The sequence below is a fragment of the Typopeltis vanoorti genome, chromosome 3, assembly GCF_054136105.1.
Source record: "Typopeltis vanoorti isolate ZY-2024b chromosome 3, IOZ_Tvanoo_1.0, whole genome shotgun sequence".
NCBI classification, from domain to species: Eukaryota; Metazoa; Arthropoda; class Arachnida; order Uropygi; family Thelyphonidae; genus Typopeltis; species Typopeltis vanoorti.
This window is the reverse complement of record NC_143551.1, coordinates 37,295,917-37,315,784: the sequence shown is the minus strand read 5'-3', so window position 1 is coordinate 37,315,784 and position 19,868 is coordinate 37,295,917. Positions and strand designations below refer to the sequence as shown.

At 34.7% G+C, this 19,868-nt stretch overlaps 1 protein-coding gene across 4 annotated transcripts in view; it reads left to right on the top strand.

Annotated features, from left to right (window-relative positions):
* Positions 1-19,868, top strand: part of Klp10A (kinesin-like protein 10A) — a 469,762-nt gene that overhangs the window by 346,751 nt on the left and 103,143 nt on the right. For all 4 annotated transcript variants that reach the window (XM_090390589.1, XM_090390588.1, XM_090390590.1 and 1 more), the window contains 2 exons: positions 18,333-18,400; positions 19,556-19,658. In XM_090390589.1, coding sequence (XP_090246715.1) covers positions 18,333-18,400; positions 19,556-19,658 — 171 coding nt within the window. The remainder of the gene's footprint in view (positions 1-18,332; positions 18,401-19,555; positions 19,659-19,868) is intronic.

Genomic DNA, 19,868 nt, shown 5'->3' with positions numbered 1-19,868 from the left:
GCTTTGCGCACACACACACATGGTCAAGCACGAATGTTGACTATACGAATGAGGTATGCCAACTGAGACAGAGTATGCGAGACGATTACCCACAATCCCGAGCGGCTTGTGATCACGTGATGCTCGGCAGACAAAGCGTATAGGTAATACTCGTATTGCAAGACCTTGCTTGTTTATCAAGTTAAAATTTATTAAAAATTTTTGCTCGTCTTGCAAAACACTTGCAGACCAAGTTACTCACAATCCAAGTTACCACTGTATATATTGTAAAAAAAGCACAATTGTTTTTAATAATGTTGTTTATTACATACGTCGTGCTCATGGTATATATGTATATGGTTAATGTTGAACTTGTTGAATGTATTGATTTGATTATAAAATTTAATTGTTGGGAAAGATAACTGTAATTTAATTTAAATGTACTCACGATATGGAAACCTTACTGTTTTCAATTAAGCACTGTAACTATAACACATAATGGCAGCTCATTTTTCTAGCTTTGTGACAGAAATGAAAACTGGATGTTTGACATGTAGCAGAGCATATACAAAGTGAAAAAAACATGATAATACTATAAAACTGCTCTCAGAGAAATGGGAGTGATTTCTGGAACTCAATAGTATTATTATTACTACCCCAAGACCTCATGGAGTCAAAGACTCATCTGGGAGGTCCTTTTATCACACACAAACACACACAGCTCATCATACCGTGTCTTAAACACACTCAAACTCCTTGCACACACCACACTCTCAGGCAAGGTATTCCAATCATTTACAACTTTGCACGAAAAAAACCTGCCTCTCACTCCCCTACTCACACCCTCTTTATACAGTTTCCAGGGATGACCTCTGGTTCTTCCCCCCCCCCCCGATCTCCCACTATTTTCTGTAGAACTTCTCCAGCATTGATCCTATGACAACCCCCTCACCAACTTGTAGGTCTCTATCATATCTGCCCTCTTTCTCCTGTCCACCAGACTCTGCAGATTACATCTTCTCAATCTTTCCTCATACTCGACATTCCAGAGGTCAGAAACTACCTTAGTCAATCACCTTTGGACCCTTTCCAAAATCTCTTCATCATTCTGAAAACCAGGTGACCAAATCTGGGCACAATAGTCCATGTGTAGCCTAATCAAAGCCTTATACAACGGAACAAGAATCTCCCTACTTCTACACGTCAGTGTCCTCCGCTTCATTCCCAGAAGACTTTGTGTTGTCTTCACAATTTTGGGTATGTGTCTCCTAAATTTCAGATCCTTATCCACTATCACCCCCAGATCTCTTATTTCTTCCACCTCCAACAATATATCCTCACCAAGCATAAATTCTGCATCCAATCTTTGTTTTCCAAATTTTAAAACCTTACATTTTGCAACATTGAACTCGTATCCCCATTTCCGTGCCCCAATCACTCAATTTATTCAATTCTTTTTGTAAGGCCACAACATCTTCATGGTTCATCCCAACTTTGCATCATCTGCAAACAACTAAATATCTCCATCCAAATCTTTACCTATATCTTTAATATACAAGTTAAACAGTAATGGCCCCAAAACAGACCTCTGAGGCACTCCACTAGTGAGTTTCCTTTTCCTGGATATCGCACCCCCATACACAACTTGTTGATACCTATCAGATAGCCAGTCTCCCATCCAATGCACTAATCTAATATCCAACCCCATCTGCTCTAATTTGACTATCAATTTATCATGGGGTACTCTATCAAAAGCCTTTATAAATCTAAGTATATATTACTGTGTATCCTTCTCTTCTGTCCAAGGAAGCAGTCACTTTATTGTAATAAGTAAGTAGATTACTAAAACATGACCTCCCTTTAACAAATCCATGCTGTCCATCAAAGAAAATACCACAGTTGTCAACCCAACTCTGGATCCTAGTTCTCACAAGCTTCTCCAACAAGTTCGATCACCTCCTTTATGAAGTGGCACAATCTTACCCTCCTTCCACTCCTTAGGGACTTGACCGAGTGCAAGACTCATATTAAAAAAAATATGTCAAGGCAGGTGTCAACTGCCTGTCACATTCCTTCAGAATATGTGGTGATATATTATCAAGTCCCACAGCTATTTACATCTAGTTTGCTCAACTCCTCATACACCTGTTGCTCGCTTACAATCAGTCTCTCCTCCCCATCATCTACTGCTCTCAATCGCTCCATGAAGTCACATTCACAAGCTTGAAAGACCTTTATGAATTGCTCATTAAGTATCTCCACCACACATTCTGCAACAGCTGTCTTTATACCATTTTGTCCAATCACTGTCATCCTTCCATAATCATTCTTTCTTTTGCTGGCTACATTTCAAAAGAACTCCTTAGGATTCTTTTTGGCTTCATTAGCTAACTGCTGTTCATACCTCTCTTTAGCTACCCTCACCAACCAAGTCACCCTCCTTGCCTGGTCTTTGTAGACCTCATGGAATTGGTTATTTCCACTTCTCTTATGCTGCCTCCACAATGCCTGCTTTCTCTGTATCGCATGCTTAATCTCTTTATTCATCCCTCTCATACCTACCTTATTTAACCTTCTCACCCTTGGAATACACTTAGACATTGCATCTACTAGATAGTTTTTGAAAATCCTCCAAGCTGCATTGATCTCTTTTCCAGCTAACTCCTCATTCCATGCTATACCCACAAGCTGTCTCCTTAGCTCTTCATAATCACCCCCCTTGTAGTTCCACATATACCCTTTCTCACAGAGAAATCTTATTCACCATGATTAAACAAAATTATACTGTTCTGCTCTTTGGTGGCATGTATCATAGATTAACTAGATAAATAGATAACCGTTTGTACAATTATGTATTCGTGTAATCAATTCAGTAAAACCTAAATATATATTTATGAAGTTTTATTTCCAGCTCTCTGGGAATAAAACTTCTCTTTCATAGCTGCTCATGATCAAATAACTTGTCAGTGAATGAGATGTTTTAAAATTTAAAAAAAAAGTGTAAATCATGAGAAGAAAAGAATATAATTTGAATGCATGTTATAATTTTGATTACTTGCATGTGGATTTCTGGAGACCTGCCTTAATAAGTTTATATTAGCATGTTTATGTAAATTCATTACAATCACAATAATAATTGAGCCAAGTTATTTTATTGCATTATTTATTTTATTTTATATTTGAATGTGTGTTCAGCATATACTTAATTGCTTCAATTTATATACATATTTGTCTCAATAAATCTCATTCACACATTCATGGTAAGTACATTTCATTAGCTGGCAACTATCTACAGACTAGACAAAATGGAATACTTTTTATCTAATAAAAAATGACTTTCTAAACACTTTTTTTAAGTTTATTTAAACACTTTTTTTAAGGAAAGAATGACAATTCCACCATAATATCTTCTTTAATGATATCCTATGTTACATTACTAGTGAGTAGTGTTCTTGTCCACCATGATTAATGATTAATTAAAGATGCAAAGAAATTATATTTTTTGTTTTAGGGTGCTTAAAGGTCAAAGCTGTATAACTTAGAGGAGACCTCCACATAGTCTTTAAAAGGAATGTGGAGAACCGACCAGGGCTTCTGACCTAATGTCCAATCCTCACCTTCTCGTGGTGCACCCTGTTAGGTATCTACCTGAATACTGAATGAACGAGGATGGGCTGGCAATTTGGGATTTAGCCGTCCAAATTGTATTCTTATTGGCTTAAATCACAATATTAAATGATGGTACAACATATAGAATTTCATGCCGGCTGGGGTGTAGCCCGGTTAAACAAGGCCACTGTTGTTTTCACCAGGGAACCAGGGCAAAACAGTGAAAAATCAGCTACTGGAATAAATCCTAAAACACACCCCAACTCAATATCACCAGAATTGAAGATGGTGGAAAGGCAGCTGGAGTAAATGATATCAGACCAGAAATGCTCAAGTGTGGAAGTATAAAAGTTTTACAGTGGCTACACTGCATAGTTCAGAGGGCCTGGACAGAAGGACGAATTCCAGATGATTGGAGTAGAGCTCTCATAGTACCCATATATAAAAAGGGAAATAAAACCGATTGTGAGAATTACAGAGGTATTTCTGTACTGAGTGTTCCTGGTAAGATTCATGCCAGTATACTTGAGAAATGGTTGAGAAGGATTGTGGAAGAAAAGCTTGGTGAGGAACAAGCTGGATTCAGGCCAAATAGAGGCTGTCAGGATCAGATATTCACTTTACGACAAATAGTTGAAAAGTGATGGGAATATAACAAAGATCTGTATTTAATTTTTGTAGATCTGGAAGAAGCATGTGACAAGGTGCCAAGAGAGAAGCTATTCAAAACGCTGCAGTTGTATGGTGTCAGTGGATCATTATATCAAGCAATACTTAGTCTTTATTTGAGTTGTGAGTCAGCAGTTAGAATTGAAGGAAGTACATGGAGATGGTTTAATGTTAAATATGGTGTCAGACAAGGATGTACATTATCTCCTCTGTTATTCATTATCTATATTGATTACATTATGAAGGAAAGTGGTATTAAACCTGATATCAAAATTGGAGATGTTAATGTCAGCTCCTTGCTTTATGCGGATGATGTTATACTTCTAAATAAATCCGCTACAAGTCTGCAAGATTCCCTGATGAAATTGAATAACTGTTGTGATAGATATGGTATGAAGGTCAGCAGTAACAAGACAAAGAAAATGAAAATAGGCAGAAGCATTGAAAATATCAGCTGCATTGTGAATGGAGAACCTATAGAACAAGTAAAATATTTCGGCTACTTAGGCACGATTTTTAGTGAAGATGGTAATTAAATATGGAAATAGACAACAATAAAGCTGGTATGGTAGGAAGTCAACTGAATAAATTTATATGGAATAAGAGAGAAATTAGTTAAAACACTAAATTAGCTGTATACAAGACAGTGTTCAAACCAGTTTTAACTTATGGATCTGAGAGCTGTGTCAGAAGTAAAACACTTGACCAAAGACCAGAGACCACAGATATTAAAGTCCTGGGAAAGATTAGGGGTGTGAACAGATGGTATCAGTGGCAATATCATATTAAAAACGAGGATATTTGGAAAGAACTTGACATTGTCAGCATCCAGGAATGCATCAGCAGAGCTAATCTCAGGTGGTATGGTCACTTAAACAGAATGGGAGAGGAAAGATTAGCCAAACAAGTGTTCTCTGCCTGGTTGGCAGGAAAAAGACCCAGAGAAAGACCAAGATATAGGTAGATTGATATGGTAAAAAGTACCTTAGAAGATAGATATATAAATATACGATCTGACAATGTTGTAACTTTGACAGGTAACAGATTGATTTGGCAGAAAATTGTAGGTAGGAAGTTAGTAATGATGTAAATTTATCATGTAATACTATCATATCCTGTACCCCCCTTGAGGGTAAATGTTAGGAATGTGATGATGGTTTAATCCTTTTTCCAAGTGTAAGCAATCAAAGTTTGCACCTGAGGTAATTTCAGGACTGGGCGACTTGTATATAGAAGCTAAAGACTTCACATTACTTGCCTTAGTATCCCATAATGTAAACCATATATCTTTATGGACATATAATGCTATGCATTATGGGATGGGTCACTTCCCAGACTGGTTTTGACCTTTATTGAGGTCTCATCAGTGTGAGCCAGACCCAGAAATGATGCTAACGTTGAAGTAACCAAGTGGAAAATCTTCCAACATCTGTCTCTAATCCAGGGTATTTTAATAGTAAGGTGTGACATCTTTTGGCTACTCATATATGGAAATATGATTTCTGCATTATTTCAACTTTGGTATCACTTTTGGGTCTGGCTCCCATTGATGAGACCTCAATAAAGGTCGAAACCGGTCTGGGATTCGCTGGCAAGTGATGTGAAGTCATTAGTTTCTATATACGAGTGGTACCAGTCCTGAAAATACTTCAGGTGCAAACTTTGTTTGCTTACATTTTAGTAAAGGATAAAACTAAGTGGAAAAACTTCCAACATGATTAATCAAAATTTAATTAATAAAAAACATTGTAAACGATTTTTTTAACTTTAGGAAAACTTTTTTTTTTTTTTTTAAGAAAGAATGGCAATGCTGCCATAATGACTTCTTGATATGCTGTGTTCTTGTTCACCATGATTAAACAAAATTATACTGTTCTGCTCTTTGGTGGCAGGTTTCATAGGTTAAATAGATAACCGTTTGTGCAATTATCTATTCGTGTGATGAATTCAGTAAAACCTAAGAACAACTGCTTCTGGGTTTTTTACCTTAGAGAAGCTTATGAAAATATCCTACAATAGAATGTCATTTAATTTGTTTGAACCAGAATGTTCAGTTGATAAGTGGTATTTTTTCTAGAAATATGTATGTATAAAGGGCCATTCTTGTAACAAAAAAATTAATGTTATTATTAATGTTAGTAAGATAATGGACTTTTCTTTCAATGATTCTCACACAGAGTAAATAACGTGATATATATAAAATATGATAATTATTAAGTAACATAGAATTGATTTACTTTATGTATATATATATTAATTAGTATACAACATTTGCCCAAGTATCAAGGGCATCTTCAGTATGACTTTCGAATTAAACAAGAACAGAAACAGCAATATTCAACACAATAACACACATGAACTGCATGTACATGATATAGAGCTTCACAGGCTAATTATATCAAAGTTCTAGTAAAATTAATTTTAACAAGATTTTTTAAAAAAATTAATAAATAAATAAATAAAAATAAATTAATTAAAATATATAATTACATTTTAGTTAATTCTGGAATTTTTGAAGAACTATATCAACAAATTGAGGGCACCTCGATGAGTATTCCTCTTTCTTCCACTCTAGCTGACTGCTTCATGGAAAGATTTGAACAGTGTATGAGTATACTGAATTGCATTCTTCCTAAGCCATCCTTATGGTACAGATATGTTGATGTTTTGTGGTTTGGCATGGGTCCTGTACAGACCTTCAAGAGTTTTTCAATAAAGTCAACAACCTTCACCATCATATCCGGTTCACTCTTGAGTTAGAAGAGAACAATCTGATAGCCTTTTTAGATCTCCTATTATTTCGTCAACCAGATGGTATCCTTCATTTCTCAATAACACATACTGCCCTTTACGTTCATCCTCTTTCACACCAACTGTCAAAAATCTGGCACCATTAAGACTTGAGTACATCAAGCACACTCTCTTTGCTCCACTGAATTGCTACTCTCCCAAGAAATAAAGTCCATCTTCCTTACTAATGATTTTACTAAATCATCTCAACACGATAATTAATAATTATAGAATTTCTTAGTCACTGCCTCTCATCAAAATAATGATATGGAGTGGTTCATTGTGTCACCAATCCCTATGTTAAAGACGTCTTAGAAGGTATAGCCAAACTACTTAAATCCATTGGCCTACAAGTGTCCTTCCTATTAACAAGATATCTACTTTCTACGGTCAGCTAAAGGTAAATGTCTACCTTTAGATCACTCTGGAGTATATCAAATTCCTTGTTAGTGTAAATTATATTTTGGCCAAACGGTAGGTCTGCAGTGATGAACTAAGTTAAGATAGACTATGTTAAGTTCTGTGAGCCAGAGCAATCAGGATTTGCAGAGCATGCTATTACCACCAGACGCACAGTTCTTTGGAAGAAAACTAAGGTTGTTCTTAAAGTAATAATTTCTTGGAACCTTTTTACAAAGGGAGTTGAGACCTTGCTACGTTAGCCGAATCTAAATAGAAACGATGGACTTAAATTGATGGAACTCCTTCTGACTTGCTGGGACATATGATTAAAAAATGAGAGGGTCTTGGGTATGTACATTTGTATGGCAAATTGGCTTTACTGATGTTTTTTTTTTTTTTTTTACTTTATTTCAGGCATTACTGATATTTTAAAACTGAGTAAAAAGCCAATGACTTCATAAAAGGGGTACTCCTAAACAAAAATAGACAAAATAGCCATAAAGATTAAAATGAAGCCTATTGGCTCTTTATTTTTAAATAAAGATTAATCTTTATTTAGAGGAGTAGCATGGAAAATTTTCCAGAAATAATATCCATAATAACTTAAATAATATTATATATATATTAATTTATTTTATTTATTTAATTATTTTTATTTATTTACTAAAATAAAGAGCCAAAAGGTTTCAGTTTGGTGATGCAAAATTATATAAGTGGATATTAGATCCAGCATTATTTCAAAGCCGAAAGTAGAAACTATGAAAGTATTTCAGTAAGCTTTCTGGTTAAAATAAGTTAACCAGAAAGCTTACTGAAATACACTTACTGGCATTCACGAGTTGCCTTAGCGTGGCCTATATATTTGCTTTCTATTAGTTCATTTTGATAAGGTTTCACTAGCCTGACAGCTGTTTCGAACTGGTTGGTTCTCCTCAGAGAACACAGAGAGATACCTTAAGAGAGCAAAAACTGTTGTTCAGTACTAAGGAACTTGAAATGTCAGAGAGCTGTATTTTTCATAAGCGAACTCTCAGTTGGTGTGTAAATTATTTACTAAGAGATACTCGTGAATGCCAGTGAATGTATTCCCATAAAAATTCTGGTCGACTTATTTTTATGAAACTGTCAGAGTTTCTACATTCTGCTTTGAAATAATGCTGGATCTAATATTCACTTTACTTATATAATATTTTTATTTGTTTATTTTTTTAAAATCTTGTTAAAGTTAATTGAGTCTTAATATAATTAGACCATGATGCTCTACATCATGTACATGCAGTTTGCATGTGTCATTCTGCTGAATATATCTGTTTCCTGTTTTTGTTGTTTAATTTGAAAGTCATACTGAAGATGCACTTGATACAAAAATTTTATACCAATTAAAATATATATATAATGTAAATCTGTTTTATGGAATACAGTAGTACTACACAGTACTACTGTATTCCATAAAGAAGTCACTTTATTTTTGTGGCAAATAGTTTTATTGTTCTATGCGTGCATGCACACACACACACAAAAAAAAATAATGCTCAACCTTATCATATATCCACCTGTGTTAGAACAATTTCTGAAGAACACTTATATTTCTTCAGTTTTTTTTTTTTTTCCTTTTAAATCAAACATTCATTTTTATTAGTTCATTACTTTAGTGTTTTCCTCTCTGCTGGACCATTATTTATTCTGTGAAAAGTAATTGCAATCATTTACTCTTACGTAACTTTTCATCAACATATAATAGCTCTGCAGGTGTTGGTCTACACACACTAAAGGATAGCCAATAACATGACAGCGCTGTGCATGGACAGTGATTAGAGAGAAGAAAGGAATATTCTAATATGTTTCTTGAAAATTTGAGGATAGTATTTATGGGAGGAAAATGTTTTGGAAGATTGTACTTGATTAGAGAATAGTGGTGACTGGGTCAATTGAACAGTATTTGTGGAAATACTCAGGACTCAACAAATTATGCAAAACTATTTGCCACACAAATGTGCTTGGCCAAGATCCTCTCATTTTGAGATCTAATATCCCAGTAAGTCAGTAGGAGTTCCGTTAAGTAATTAGTGGTGCTGTATATGTGTTTTCTTAAAAAGATTTTGTTTGGAAAGTTAAATTTTTTATTTAATAAAAAAAAAATTGTCCAGTCTGATGCTATACACCAGACTCGGTGAAACTATTTGTTGTTGAATTCTGGAAATACCTATAGAAAAGACATAATGCAGAAACAGTATCTGTAGATAGGCAATTGGAATTAGTGAGTGAGAAAAAATAGCTTGTTTCTGGATATAGTGAAGCATTTTGAAGATTTAGTTCTCCACCCCGGAACATAGGTGGAGAACTAAACTAGTTGCCTAACAGTGAGTCATCCTCCTCGATAATTTCATTGTACAATACCAACTGGCTTTCCTTCTCCAACTGCACAGACCAAACAGGTAAAGATGCTGAGACACTTGCTATCACAATTGACCTCATACAAATTGTTCACATATCCACCAGGGTACTAGATAATCCCAAACACTCTAGACTGCTTTCTCACTAGTCAATCCTCCAAATATGGTGTGAAGATTGTATCTCCCTTAGGTAATTCAGAGCACAATCTCTTCCCCACAGAGTAACACCCATTCTCAACCAAGAGACGTTTGGCATTATCAGAACTTTTCATGTTCCCTCCCACCCCGTATGCCTCCTTCCCATCTTTGGACGGTTACTTTCAATCTTCCAACACAAGCATATGCACTGAATGCATCACTGAAGTAATCCTCTTTGAAATGGAAACACATTCGTCATGCCCCACTAAATCCTCATTCTCTAAGTAAGCCCTGGTTCTAAAAAAAAGGTACCAGTGCTGTATAAATGAAGAACCAAGCACATCACAACCAGCTATCATCAAGAACCCTGCCTTCTCTCACCACATACACCAAAGCCCAAAACAGCTGCAAGAAAATCATCAATCCATCAAAAACCAATTTCCGAAGAGCCAAAAGCAGGAAATTTGAATTGTGCCCAAATATTGCAGTCTCACATTTTGGTTTCTTGCCAAAGCAGTTGGCCACAACTTTTGTCCACCACTGCTCCCACTGATTCTTCACCCAGACGGGTCTTGCATCATTACCTACAGAGAAAGCCAATCTCGTAACATCATACTTGCCCTCAAATGCCTGCATAAATGACTTTGGTAAATGCCCCCCCCCCAACACTCAATACCTCCTCTGACCTTTCACCAGGAAATGATCAGAAAAATCCTATCCAAATTAAATACCGAAATATCCCCTGGCCCTGACAGCATACCTATAATTGTCCTGAAGATTTGTGCTCCAGAGATGACTCCTATTCTGTGTCACTTGTTTATGTTCTTACTCTACCAGCATCTACCCTGTGCCTTGAAGATTAGCCCATTCCCAAGAAGGGTGACAGATCCTTATCATCAAACTGGTGTCAAGTCTCTCTCACCTCAGACCTCTCTGAAGTAATGGAGAGAACCATCAACAGCCAACTCTAATGCTGTCTTGAATGTAATTGACTAATAACTGCCAGTATGGTGGATTTTGCCAGTGCATTCAACAGATCTGCTCACCTATGTCACACACCTCTGGATAAGCACGATGGAAAAGTTTGGCAAGTGATTGCACTAGATATATCTAAGGCTTTTGACCAGGTCTGACATAAGGGCCTATTAAGTTGGTCTGTCCCATGACTTCTGCAACTAGGTCACCAGTTTTCTCACTGGTGCACATTGCATGTGATGGCAGCTATTAACCCTGTACAAATCACAAATTCACCCATCCATCGAGTACTGCTCAGACATCTAGGAAGGTGCCCATAAGAACTCCCTAAAAATACTCGACACAGTACAGAAGAGAACAGTCAGACTGATTAATGACTCCTCTGTTACTAACTCATGCTAACTACTCTTGCATAGCCATCTAGTATCTGCTGTATGCATCGTCCATAAATATTTTCATGGTAAATGTTCATCAATAATTCCCCTTATCTCTACCAAATTCATTGAAACACGTGCAACTACCACCCAACATCTCCTCACAGTCAAAATCCATACCCATAGAACAAGTTTCTCTTTCTCCTCCTTCATTCTGCTGCTGTATTGTGGGACAGCCTTCCCTCCCATGTGTTTCCCAAGGAATACAGTTTGCAAGTTTCTTGTTTCTCTGTTCGATTCCCATACGTAGTACTAATGTAACTACAGGTTGACGAACCATCCTCTCGTGTATAGGTCCAACATAAAACCTAGATTACTCAGTGGGAACACCATGGGTGTTCCTACTTGCTAACAGTTTTAATACATCAACAAGAAAATTTGTTTCTCTTCCTGTTTTCAGAGTTTTAGACTTTATAAACTTCTGGGTTTGATTTACTCTGGATTTCAATTCCCCTTTCATGATCAAACAATCACTATTTAATTCTTACTAAATAGCTTAAGGAAATTATAATGTACAATAGAATATACATTAAAATAAATTTTAATACACTTCCAATATTCGGCAATTTTATGTTGCATTATCACAGGAACTTAAATACAAGACACGTGCATGTAAACACAACACACAGTAAATGAGGAATGAAGCAGGAAGCTATTCTTTCTCCTAAAAGTCCCGATGGTGTCTCTAGCGGGCAATGTTGGTATTCTTGGCCGATTGGGCTGAAGGTCTTTTGATGTAAGTTTCCCAAATTTGGGGCAGTCTCATGCAACCAAATTTGTTGAGGTTTGGATTGTTTCTTAGGGCTGAGGCTGATTGCCTTTCGTATTTGAATTTACTACGGTGTATTATCGTGGCTTTCTTCCACCGTATTCTATGGCGGGTATCCAGCGCATTGCCTGCAAAACCAGAGTGGTTGTATTGGTGAAAATGGATATAGTCCAACCCTTGGCCAACTTTTATATGGAGACTTTTGAAGAGAAAGCCTTAAACTCTGCCCCACAAAAACCAACCATGTGGCTTCGCTATGTTGATGATGTGTTCACTATTTGGCCACATGGCTCTGATGAACTCCTGTCCTTCCTAACACACTTAAACAACCAACACCCCAGAATCAAGTTCACCCTGAAAGAAGAAAAAAACAACTGCCTTCCTTTCTTTGACACACTAGTCAGCCTGTTGGAACCTTGGTTTTCTCAATTTATAGAAAACCCACCTTACAGGCAGATAAATTCACCAACAATTCCCCCTCCCCCCGCAACTATATGGAGTCGTTACGACACTACGCAACATGGCTAAACTTATCTGTTCCAATGACAATGCCTTAACCACAGAACTAAACCACATTCTCAACACTTTCTTAGCCAGTGGCTAAGAATTGAAGAAAAACCAATTCTCAACTACCTTTCCTTTATATGTTGTTATTATATATACTGGCCGAGTATATTTAACTTACTCAATTTACCCGCTTTGGTTCAAATATTTTATGAATGGTGCAGTAAAAGAGATTCAGGCAAAATACAACTTTTTATTAACAAAACAAACATTTAATTTTATAATCACAAATTATAGACTTAAGATCAAAATACTAAATAAGTTATTGTAAACACTTCAGCCTTTCTGATAATACTGTCATACAAACTCAGACAATGGTAAATCTGTTATCTCTAATACAGTCTTCTCACAGTTCCTTTTAACTATTTAATAAAGTTCCTTAATGATCATTCACATAAATATCTCATAGTTCTTTAAGTTTCAAATACAATAAAATTTGCACTAACACCTCTTCACAAACAAACACTTTTAACTTCAGCTAATTCTCCGCAATAGTTACTGTTAGTATAAGGAAATTCTAGGATGAAACTCACACACTTCTCTGTATAGGAATATTAAAGATTGGGATAATCTTACCGATAATCCCTTTTCTTCATCTACTTACACGCAAACATTTTTTATAACTGTAAACACTTAAACAGTATACGGCACTCATTAAATAAGACTTCTAAACAATAACTGAATTAATCATCAGTCACTATACACATAAACAAACGTTCTTGCATAAAGTACTACTGATCACTCATGAAATAAGGTAACACACAATAATTCCTTGACTTGAAGTTTTATATGCACAGTTGTTCATTCCTCCTGCATTCCAATAATTCTTTAGGCACTATAAATCTAAACACAGCTATCCTTAAACTTCAACTTTACAGCCTCTACTATTTCTAGTTACTCCGTGCTTTGCTTCAAGGTTCCGTATGTCCTTGAAAGGTCGGCGCTGAAATTATATCTCAACTCAAGTATTGCTAGTCTATTTAGTATTCACTCAGCTGTTTTCCGTAGCTATAATTGTTATTCTACAACTTATTAGCTAACTGCTTCTCAACTAGTAGACTTAAATTAGCTACTTGAATGACTTGCTGACTCTCTAATATCGCACTCTGATTCTCCGAATGCTGAATACTCCGATTCCAACCGAATGCCAATCCTTTCTCTATCTCTGTTTCCTTCTTATTTTTATTTTCAGCATTCCTCGCTTATATATCCGTTTTTCCCGCCTAAATTCTTCTTGTGATCTCTTTAACTAATTCCTTTTTAGTAAACTTTCAGCTTTCTCCCCACGTTCCATTCCAAACTCGCGCGCGCTCACTTATATACGTCTCCATGACAATAAAACAAAACATAATAAAATTGAGCTATTGCATAACGTTAAACTTCTACAAACAGGAATAAATAGAGAATATTTACATTTCAATTAATGCACAGTTGAATTATCAAATACAAATTCTTATAATATTAACATAGTAATAAATAAAATGGCTTAATATTTAATACAGTCTTTTCATTATTAATACATATATCTTTGATTAATTAATTAAATATTAGACAAAATTAAGGTAGTTATATGAATATTAATTTGTAAAATAAGTTATTTACATTAAATAATATTTACAAGTCTAGCCTTTGTGATGGAAGATCATGTTGGATTCTGAACCAAATAATAATTACTCTAATCTCTACATAATCAGAATCCAACTATATCCCGAGGCACCCCAGAAAAAATTACAAAAATCCTAAAAAAACATGACTTAACTTCTTGTTACACACCTTATAAAAAAAATTGGTATCCCTCATCCGCTCCACTAAAGACCAACCCCTCTCCCCCTCCCCAGACCTACCTGGTGTATACCAAGTCCCTTGTAGCAGGGACTTTCCTTTAGCCAAACAGGCAGGACAGCTAATATCAGAATTTCAGAACACAAGGACTACATCCGTTTTCACCAGTACAGCCACTCTGGTTTTGCAGACAATGCGATGGATTCCCACCATAGAATATGGTGGAAAAAAAGCCATGATAATACACCATAGTAAATTCAAATACGAAAGCTTATTCATGGAATCAGCCTCAGTCCTAAGAAACAATCCAAACCTCAACAAATTTATTTGCATGAGACTGCCCCAAATTTGGGAAACGTACATCAGAAGACCTTCAGTCCAATCGGCCATTGTCCGCTAGGGGCACCATCAGAACTTTTAGGAGAAAAATAGCTTCATTCCTCATTTACTGTGTGTTGGCATCTTGAATACAAGACACTTGCATGCACGTGTCTTGTATTTAAGTTCCTGTGATAATGGCAACGTGATGTTGCCGAAATATTGGAAGTGTATTAAAATTTATTTTAATGTATATTCTATTGTACGTTGTAATTTCCTTAAGCTATTTAGTAAGAATGTATAACCAACATCTAAGCCTTTCCACGAGAATCACTATTTAAGCAACTAATATGGTCCTTCACTAAGTTATGAAATGCAAGATACTATCACACTTGATCATCATGAGAATGTGAAAATTACAGAAGTATATCTCTAAGTGTTCATGGTTAGATTTATTGAAAATTGTGGAAGGGGAAAGTTGAAGAGCTAGCTGGGTTCAGGCCAAATAGAAACTTTCATGATCTTATTTTCATTTTCAGAAACGAGAATAGGAATATAACAAAGATCTGCATTGAGTTCTGTAGATCTGGAAACACATATAGTAAATGTTGGAACGTCGTTCTTGGCTCTATGGTTCGCCGCCTTGTTGTAATGTTGTTCTTAATAAAATCAATTAATTGCTGGTTGATTACTAATCAAAATATAGGGAAATTTATATTTATACTGCGCCACCTTATATTTAGATTAGTCTATGTAAAATGGTAGAATCAATCTTCAATTAACTTAGCAGTCTTTTGTTCATACAGGCCAAATTTAATATTTTTCACTTAGGGCTCCTGCAAGGTTCAAACTTTTTATGAACGGTGCAACGAAAAAGAATCAGGCACACACAATATTGAAATCAATAAAACAAAACATTTAATACAAGGTTATATGACAAGTCCATAAATTTAACTCCGAAAATATTATAATACAATTAACTTAGTTCTTCAGGTCAAAACATTCGTATTAAATTAGACTTCAAATCTTTAGATACTAAATTCACAGTTCTCTCAATAACAAAGATTGTTCACACTGTTCAATACTACAGAATTTCTTGCTAAATAAATTTACTGGTATCACTCAGTTACACTCTATATTAAACACTTAACAAGCACTTATAACTTTATTAATCACGGCAGTTATTACTTCAAGGGGAATTACTTTCAAACTTCTAACTTCGGCTAAATTCAGTGAAACGCCACAGTAAATGTTAGGATATTCAAGAAGGGGCTATCACTTAAACCTTCACACTGAAATAAAATAAAATAGGACTGTTCTTACCGGGATTAATCCTTAGCACATCAGATTCAATGTGAGCACATTTCAAAACTGTATTCACTTATTACTCCGATGGAACACTATTCAAAAGAATTCTTCAAGGAGATAACTGAATTATTATTTATCTCGCTACACAATTCTTGACGGGCGTACCATAAGGTAGAATAATTATTCCATGTTTACTACTGTATAACAAGTTGAGCTTTGTACAATCCTTCTTTAAAGCGATATAGGAATACGTCATAATTCTAAAACTTAGTGGATTAATCTTCTATTAATCTTCCGGTCTTTTAGTTATCTTATTACGGCACTAAATTCCTATTACTGCCACCGCTGACTTTACTCTCAGCTGTCTATAAGTTTTCTCCTCGTCTCCGTACACTTCTGAATGCTACTCCCTTGGATTTCCTGCCCTTCAGTGTCCTTGTTTACTTTTACCTCTTGCTTATATGCCTTCCTTCTTCCCACCTAAACTTGTTCACTCGTCCAACTCATTAATTCCTTTTCTCCCAATTATCGAAGCTCACGTCCTACGCTCGCGCGTTCTATTTTATTTCTATCTCCATGGCAACGAGCAAAACAGAACATAAGCATTAGCGTTACATAAGGTTATACCTTTACACTGAGTAATGAAAAATAATAAAAATATTATAGTTAATTTCTCTTTCATTTTCATTTACAAATATTAATAATAAAATATATGGTACAGTTTATATAAGGCACATAAAAGTTACATACATAGAATTCCTCATAATATTGAAGGAATAAAGTAATATAAATGTTATTTACTACAGAGTCCTTTCAATAGTATAATATACATTAAAATTATATAATTAAATAACTGATAAAATTCAAGGATAATACATGAATAATAAATCTTAAGCAAGGGACTAACAAATAATATTTAAACAAGTCTTGCTTAGTATATGGTAGATTATGTTAAATGTGAATGAAGAATAAAAACATACAAAACAATTTCATGCACAGTTTAACACAAGGTACCAAGAGAAAAACTTTTCAAAGCACTGCAGTTATATAGTTTAAATATTATGTTAGAAATGCATGATCTTTGTTTGAGTTGTAATTCAGCAGTTAGAATTGAAGGAGGTACAGGAAGATGGTTTGATATTAAATGAGGTGCAAGATAAAGGTGCTCAATATCTCCACTGTTATTCATCACCTTTATGGATCACATTATGAAGGAAAGTGGCATTAACCTAACAACAAAATTGGAGATGCTAATCTCAGCTCTTTATTTATGCAGCTGTTATGTGCAATGCAAAGACTTAGAAAATAGGCAGAAAATTGAAAATATCAACTGCATTCTGAATAAGAATCTGTAGAACAAGTAAAACATTTCAGCTATTTAGGCACAATTTTTAGTGAAGATGGCAGGAGAGAAGAGGTTAGCAAAACAAATGTGTGTTTTTTTTTTCAGGATGGCAGGAAAAAAGTCCCAGAGAAAGACCAAGATCTAGGTGAATTGATACAGTATGAAAAGCCTTAGAACAGCACTTCCCAAACTGTGGGCTGCGGCCCCCTTGGGGGCCTTAAGTTTTGTTGAGGGGGGGGCGTGAAATAATGAAAACAAATTTAAAATGTTTTAAGACTAAGTAGATATTTTTTATCTTAAAAGAAACTTATTTCATTTTTGTTATTTTTTATATTTTAATGGAAAAAATAAGACATTGCTGTTGGTTCACAAATTTTGCTTCCTGCGTATTTCGACGCTTAATGAATATTAGTAAATATGTGCTTATTCATACAAGTTTCATTTCAAAGGTATTGATAAGAAGCACAAAAAAGTTTACAAACGCAAAATCTTGGATATAAATTGTATTAAATATAAATACAATAAATATTATAATAATATGTCTGTATTATGATTTTTTTTTTTTTTTTTTTCTGATGGGGGCTGTGAAATATTTCAATTTTTCCAAAGGGGCCTTTACATCCATAAGTTTTGGAAGCACTGCCTTAGAAGACCAAAATATGAAATCTGACATTATTGGAATTGTGATAGATAACAGATTAATTTGGAAGAAAATTGTTTATAGGAAGTTAATGATGTAAACTTTTCATGTAGTACTATCATAATATCATGTAGTGGCTGAGGGTACCTATCAGGAATGATAAACTTCTGCAAATGTATATAATATAGACTTTGTTTTATTTTATTATTATTTTTAGATTGCCATGATATCACCTGGAATGAATTCCTGTGAACATTCCTTAAATACCCTCCGATATGCAGATAGGTAAGTTTTATCATTTATATTACTATTTTTTGTTTTGTTGTATAGTTTCTAGACTGGTTTTGCAATTGTTACAGTCAACTATCATCCCATAGGAACCAAAGAAATAGTTTGTTCTATAAAAAAAACATTGTTTGGTTGCTTTATGTATGGATTTGATTTGTGAGGTTGTTGACTGTAACAATTGGTAGAGTTTACTGAAGTAGTCAGTTTCTAATGTCTGCTGGGTTTGTCGTTTATTATGAGTGGATTCACCATTCATGTTTAAAATAGTTAATTGATTGTACTTACTTTACTATACTTTTGTTGTAGAAAACTTTCCTGTTGTTCCAAAAGTTTTTTGCATTTATCTTATTGTATTTATTTTTTATATTGTCTCTATTTTTTTTCTTGTTGTTTTCAGACAATTTTTTCTTCTATATTTTTATTTATTATTTTTAAGACAAGCCTTACTAACTCAAGGAGCTATACAATCTTTTCTAGACCAGGCTTTTATCAATTCCATGGTGGAATTTGGTTGGAGAATGGGTATGTTATCTACTCAGCCAACCAAGCCATTTATGCCATGTTAAAAGAACTACTGCACAACCAAATTGATATACAAATGTTTAAGGATTAAATGATTTTTATTTTCTAGAATGAGAAAATTTTCTAGAAGTTATTGAATGAGATGATTCTCATTCAATAACTTTTGCTTTATGAATTAAAATTTGGACATGCTGAAAGTCAGTCCTTGATATCTCAGAAAGTTCAGAAAAGCTAAGAAAGTACACTACATTCAACCAGTTTAAAAAGTTAAGGACTTGGCATTCCTTTCAACAACTTACCTTGTTTTGTATGGACTTTTCATCCTCTCTGTGTGAATACTGCATCAAAGCTGATCCTGCCACAAGCTCTTATAAATTGCTTACTGAACTCACTACTCAAGGAAAGCTGCAATGCAGTCTTCAATAGATTCTCATCAAACAGATTGTTTTGTGCATAGAGAAGTGAGTCTACTTTAGTAAATCTGAAGCACTGATTTACTAAATGTCCATGAAATTTTTGAAATCGATCATTTCAGAGAAATAGTTAATTGGAATATAATTTAAACTTAAAAATGGCATCAACCATATAGACTGATTTAAACTTATTTTCTATTACTCATGTACTTTATAGAGTCAAAGAACTAGGTGCAGAAAATCCTGAAATGAAAACATCTCCGAACGGTGATGATATAACAGTGCAGAATAGTGATTTAGCGCTTATTAGGTCTTCAAATGTAAGTACTTATGAGTTGTTTTATTCTTATTTATATTTATGTAATATAAATTTCAGAATGAATTGTAGGTTTTATGTACTTTTCAAATTGACTAAACACTAATGCCAGTGAAATTAATTATCATTAATATTCTTAAGAGGCGTTCATATAACTGGTAAGCAGATATAATGCTTATAACCAGGAAAAGTGAAGGGGGGGGGATGCGGTACA